General features: G+C 34.7%; 1 protein-coding gene across 1 annotated transcript; it reads left to right on the top strand.

The window, feature by feature from the left end:
* On the top strand, window positions 1-4,485 carry LOC111514797 (B9 domain-containing protein 1). Its single transcript, XM_023171039.2, has 3 exons — window positions 1-324; window positions 3,439-3,648; window positions 4,316-4,485. Exons 1-3 carry the CDS (start codon window positions 24-26, stop codon window positions 4,420-4,422), a joined length of 618 nt encoding a protein of 205 aa, XP_023026807.2. The 5' UTR covers window positions 1-23; the 3' UTR covers window positions 4,423-4,485.
* Window positions 4,486-6,581: the final 2,096 nt, after the last annotated feature.

The following is a 6,581-nucleotide window of genomic DNA, read 5'->3' as shown; positions in this document are numbered from 1 at the left end:
ACATCAAGATCCATGGGCACTGCATGTTACGTCAATCAATAGCACCAACCAACAATACAAACATTGCAACTGTTATAATTGAAATAATGTCGGATGGTACATTTTTATTATGCGTTTCTGGACAATTAGAATGGATAGATATATTTGTAACTGCAGGCACTTCTTGGCACTGCAAATATGAATTCTTTTTCGGGGCTGATTGGAAAGTCATTGGCGGATTAGAAGCAGGGATGTCACAAGTTGCTAATGTTGTGGATAATGGTGACAAAGTTGTGTTGAATCTTCCAATTGAAATACAGTTCAAATCGACGAATCCTTACGGGTGTAAGTAAATAAGCAGAATTGAATGGTTTATTATTAGCAATATTAAGTATACATTTTTGGTGGAATATAATGGACTTTCAAAAAAAGTCAAAAAAACACAAAACTCAAATTCAAATGAAAAATATATTCTTTTTTTTTCCACTTGAAATTCTGATATCCATATTACATTTTTCATTTTATTTCATATAATTATTTAATGTGGTGTACAGTCTATTTGATTGTTTATTAGTCTAATAATGCACTTTTCTATAACAATTGAAAAAATATCAATTATGTGACCGTTTATTATTGAGTAAGTAGGTAAAATGGCTCATAACTCACACCTTCGAACCGATAACAATTGACCAGATTCATAACTCACGATACATTTAAAAACAATCAAGAAATGATATTTTTCGAAATAAAGTTCATCACTCAATAACAAAATTAGAGTAGTTGAAAACTCAAATATTTTCATGTAGTTAACACTAATTTGTACAAACGATCGTGAAGTAGAGCACGTTACTTGTAAACAGTTGCTGAGTTCAAATCCCTATTTTTTCAAGAAGCCAACTTTAAAACAATTTGAATTTTAATAATAGCTAAATGGTTTTTTGACGAAATTAAATATTACACCATCACAAACGAATCTAATTTTGGAATATTAGTGACGTAAGTCATAGAAAAACTATAGTATTCTACTTACGAGAAATGGTCATTACTAACTCAAATGATTTTCGATACTCACCTTTGGCTCACGCCAAAAAACTTCATTCTAACCAGAAATGAAGACATTTCCCGCTCCATGAATGATATACTATTTTCTACGACCATTGCAATAGTTTCACCCCGTTTCTTGTTTGGTGAGCAGGCAATTTTCCATAACTCACACCTTCAAGTCAATAAGGGATTTTACATATAAGCAAATCAATTACTTTATAGTTATTTGAATTATTTTCATTCGCAAGTGAAATGTCAAGCTTATTCATTGAACTGACCGTTCGTTTCAGATTATATGTTTCAAACAAAAACAAGAATAAATAAAAATGGACTAATGAAGTGGAAACCAGTGTACACCATTATAAATTTGTAATTGATTTTTTGTTTTTCACTATATAACAAAATGAGAGTAGTCTAAAACTGAAATGGCTTTATGACTCACCTATTCGTACGCAGCTTCGTGGAGCACTTTTTTGAACTCTGGGCTTGATTACCAGTCATCGTGGGGTCAAATTACATCCACCACACTTTTTCCATTTTTCAACCACTCAGTATTGAAATTATTTGAAATTGAGTAAAATAACAAAACATTGAACTATGTTTGATGGCAGTCTCATTCTGTATATTCTTCACAAGTGAATCTAATTTCAAAATATTTTTGTTATGAGTCATAGAAAGAGTATAGTATTCTACTCACAAGAAATAGCTATTACTTCTTCGAATGATTTACAAACTTCAACTAATGACTATAACTTCATATTGAGTAATATATTTTTAATTACTCTGTCATAATCAATTTTTTTACTATTACTACTTACTGGTCACGATCGATTTTACATTATGTTGCCAAAATTTTGACTTTATTGATAACAGACTGGCAGCGCCATACACAACATGCATATTAGGGTAGGCACAAAGTATGTGCTCTGCTATTTCATCATTTTCCAAACAGAGGCGACACACACTGTCTTCCAACAGTCCGAGTCCCTGCATATGATGATTAAAACGACAGTGACCTGTAAGAAGGCCTGTTAGACATCGTAGTTCATCCCTACTGTAGTCCAACAACTATTTGGTATCAAGCTTCGAAGGGTGAATAAACGCCTTGGAGTGAGCCAATCCTGGAAGATTCTGCTAGAAGTCCATAAATCTTCTTGCCATCCAGGTGTTTAATCTTTGTTTGGCAAAGCCTGAAGCGATGCCAATGACAGTTTCAAGCCCGATGAAGCTGCTTGCAGCACCCTCCTTTGCAAGGGAATCAGCAGCCTCATTGCCTTCCAGGCCAGTATGGCCAGGAATCCAGACCAGAGACAGTTGAGTCTTCCTATCGAGAAGAGGGGTTTTTGGCAATTTGCTACCAAGTTAGACGTTACTCGGTAGGAGCCAAGAACTTCCAACGCCGCTTGACTGTCCGAGAATATTTTTATTGAATTGTGTATAAGGTTGGATTCTTCCAATCTCTTCGGAGGTAGATCTAGTAGGTTCTCCATGGCCGCTTACATGCATATTACTCAACAAACTATACTTCTCTAATGTGTTTAGAGTCTATTCGTAAAGGTACTCTCCTTCATCTCACTACTCTAAACTTTTTTCATTTCAATTGAATGATAACGCTACACTGAATGATAAAAAAACGCTACGCTGCAGAGACTTGACCACTGGGTTTTTGGGTTTACTTTCGACCCACAGCTGGAGTTTTTATCAAGCTGATTCATCAGTAAAAGCTGCTTATCGGCTAGTTTGGCACCCCTGGGTGAATAAACTTCAGACATGTGTTTCTGAATTGTGGAATTTTGTCATTTTGGGGTAACATAGTTATAAAATTAAAAAAATAACTCTTGTAGACCAAACACAATAAATTACCTAATTTGCTTGACTGTTGTCAGATAATTGCAATAGAGATTTCTGACACTAGCTGCATTTCAACTTTCCATTACCCACCAGTCGTCTCGATAAAAACGGCAATCCTCACAAGTCGAAACAGTTGCGAACTAAATTCAACCAAGTTTTACTTTCTAATGGGCGATGTCTAGTGTGGGAAGCATAAACTTTACCACAAATCACAAGGATTGGTGTCAGTGCAATCTGCATCACAACTTATATCCAGGCATACACAGGTTGCACATCATATCCGCAGTTAAACCTACAAATAAAATCATTGACTGCTGACAGTCGGATTCGCACCAGAAACTGGGTGCGTATTCAATAGCTAGCCATCAAACACCTTGTTAAATATATTGAAGGTATTCTACACTTTGAACTTTAGAAATAGTTTTATAGAGAATTTTAAATATATATGATATTCATGATTTCTTGTTAGCTATGCTATTTTGACTGACTAATTAAAATTTTTGAACCTCATTCCTCATGGAAATATTTCAATAAGTAGATTGAATGATTTTTTGGCAAATATAGGGCCACAAATAATTTTGAGCGTTTACAAAGGAATGCAACTAGCAGGATATGGAAGATCTCGTATGCCATTAAAACCAGGTTCTCATACAGTGAATGCCCATTTAGCCAAACCACAAGCTTCTTCTATGCTTGGCCATGTAGCATCATTCTTTGGATATCAACCAGAGCTTTTGCAACCTAAGATGCTGGCAACAACTGCAGGAAATAATTGTGAGTACAAGAATTTAACCATAAAATCTGTTACAGCGCCATTAGCATTAGTATTTATGTATTACCAAATGTAACTTTTTTATCAAAATTTTAAATTCTGCTAAAACTCTGTGATTTCTGCAAAGGAAAATTATTAGGAGTGCTGCATTACAAAACTCCTGATGGTGAACTCAAAAAAGTATTGCCTTGAAGTTATAGTTTGAAAACGGTTTCACCACGCAGCATATTCTTCTTCAACTTTCAAGAGATATAGAAATATTGACTGTATAAAATTTAAAGGACTAGTTTGATGTATATATTCATTTCACATGATGGAATAAACATATAGCTGTATTAATTATCTACTAAAACACAAATATCAGATTTAATAATAATTATGCTGCACTCTTCACACATAAAAATAATAAATCTTTCACATCTTCAATACATTCAACTATTCAAGTTGTTTTCACACCGCGTATATAATGAAGGATAGTCTCATCATAGTCATCATATTATCACTTATGTTTTTCAAAATATGAATGCTACTTTCGTTATTTTCTTGTATATGATTTCTATCATTTCCAGAATTTTCTTTCACTTTCAATTGAGTACAAATATTTAAAAAATTAATTCAGTATTATGATTATGAAAACTTCAAATATTTTTTTTAATCATATTTTTTCAGTAATCCAAATGGAAGAAGCTGGTCATGCACAAATGACAGTAAATGTAGTTACCCAGGGTTTCCAAGGATTAGGCTATGATATCGGTACTTCGAAGTATAGGAACTAGTAATATAAATAAAACTTACAACATTTTTGTGAATAATTTCTTTTAATCAGACCTAGAGGATGATATTTCTAGTTTCATTCAACTTCCCTTAATAATCAGTGTCACCATTTTTCAGGTTCGAAGACCGTCTATTTCTAGAATTTCTACCTGACATTTCGCTGACGCGAGTGGATAGCTTCTTCAGAGGTTTTACATACCGAGTTATCTCCGATGACTGGATATTACGGTTGCGTAAAGCATATTTATGTTGACTCAGGTAGTCTGGTGTGCTAATACCTGTACCTGAATTAGGTAAATTGTCAATAACATTAGTCGACCCTGCCGTTATCCTGTTTGCTATTCTTGAACTTCAGTTTCTTCTTTTCCGTTGAAATTATTCTTGTTTTTGTTGATCTCTATTGCCTCCCGTATTAGTCGGCTATAATATCCCTGGTTGGGGGCAATGAGTTTCGTATTTTCTGACCTAGTCTGCAGTTTCCTTCATGCTCCTTAAGCCTTGTTCCCATGGATCTTCTGATGATTCCAATGTATACCTTCCCACAAGTGCCATGGTATACGATATACCCCTGCTGCTGATAGTGGGTCCCTTTTGTCTTAGCCATCCTGGGACAAAATTCCAAAAATCGACGGCCTTTTAACCCACAAAAGAGTGATACTGAAAACCTAGGCCGCCAAAGCCTTGATCATTTTTCCTTAATATTATAATTGTTGAAATAAGTAATAAAGATAATGATCTGTTTTAAAATTTGTTTTCCGTTAACCAGCTGTCGCACCCCTACGAACGACGACTCTCAGAAGTCGAAACTTATGCGAGTTAAGGATTAACAAGGTCTTACCTTTTAACGTGTGATTCCTAACACAAGTTGGACGATAGCAAGTGAAAATCGATCGTTCAGCCTGGGGCTTGAACCACCGACCAACACGACGGTTAATTTAAGTCAGTGAACAAAGCACCCACGTCGAACCGACCGGCTACCGACCGACCTGATAATTTCCAATCTTTATTTATTCCTATCAATTCAGTGATGTAATGAACATATATAGAGACTCTCAGAACGAACATATTTTGAAATTACTTTGCATAAAAAATTATCACTCGATTGTTTTCTAAGAGGGTTGCTGAACCTAAATCAGGATATTTCTTCATTTCATCAACCAAAAAAAACTCGAAATATTTACGAAAAAATCGCCAGAGCAGTTTTTTCCATTACTTAGGAGCTGCCCGACTTCATCACATTTCTCGTAACATCTTTTTCATGACACTCATTACAACAATCTTGTGCCATGTACTAGTTTGTTCAGGTCTCTTATGACGTAAAACAGGAAAAATTTAAGTTTTCCTAAATATACAACTGCCTGGAGCTCACCTAGAATGGGGCGAGTCGTGGGTTCGAGTCGGGATATCTGAATATCCAAAAATTCTTTATTAGTATTATTCTTATAGTTTTTATTAGCAAGCTGTGGGCGCCCGTTGATATTTCTTCAGCAAAAAGGGGGTTATAAGGCTAATAGACAAAGCCTTTTGACACTTCTTTCAAAAAGTTAATTTTAATAATGAAATTAGTAAGGTTAATGGGAAGTTAAGAAAATGTATATCTGACTGAAATATACAATATAACAACTTCAATTACTAAACAACCAACCTCATCAAATGTGAAAACAAAACTTGAGGGTTCCCGTATCTGTGGTCAAATTTATTCAAAAATTATATCTTTGTGGGTTTCTCGCCCTAAAGGAAATGAAGTTTTACAATTAGACTTCCTAAACTGCTGTTTAAGTTATAGAAAATCAAAACAACAATCAAAAACTTTTGTACAATATAGCGACCTTCGAATTCGTAGGCCTGGAGAATCTCGTTTTTGTAAAATAATAAAAAAAAACTCACAGTTATTTACGGAAAATATCGTATCGAACTTTTCTGGGTGGTTCCGTCTTGAAAGGTCGGAAGCCTCCTTAGCATAGGACTTCTGCTTGAGTCAACTTAATGGAGCCTTGAGAAACAATCAGCGGCATCCCGTGTATCCGTTGTTGAAAATATTTATTGCAAGGGTCACCTCTTTCCTTAATTCGTTTATAAGAAACACCTCTTATCACACCTATATATTTACCTCCATAAAAAACCCTGAAAGTTACATATTTTCGGAGAATAAATTAATTTT

This window comes from Leptinotarsa decemlineata, unplaced genomic scaffold (genome assembly GCF_025532065.1).
Source record: "Leptinotarsa decemlineata unplaced genomic scaffold, Ldec_3_MD MMD2_tig00026282_RagTag_RagTag, whole genome shotgun sequence".
Classification (NCBI taxonomy): domain Eukaryota; kingdom Metazoa; phylum Arthropoda; class Insecta; order Coleoptera; family Chrysomelidae; genus Leptinotarsa; species Leptinotarsa decemlineata.
The sequence above is the reverse complement of the archived record's forward strand: the minus strand, read 5'-3'. Positions and strand labels throughout refer to the sequence as shown.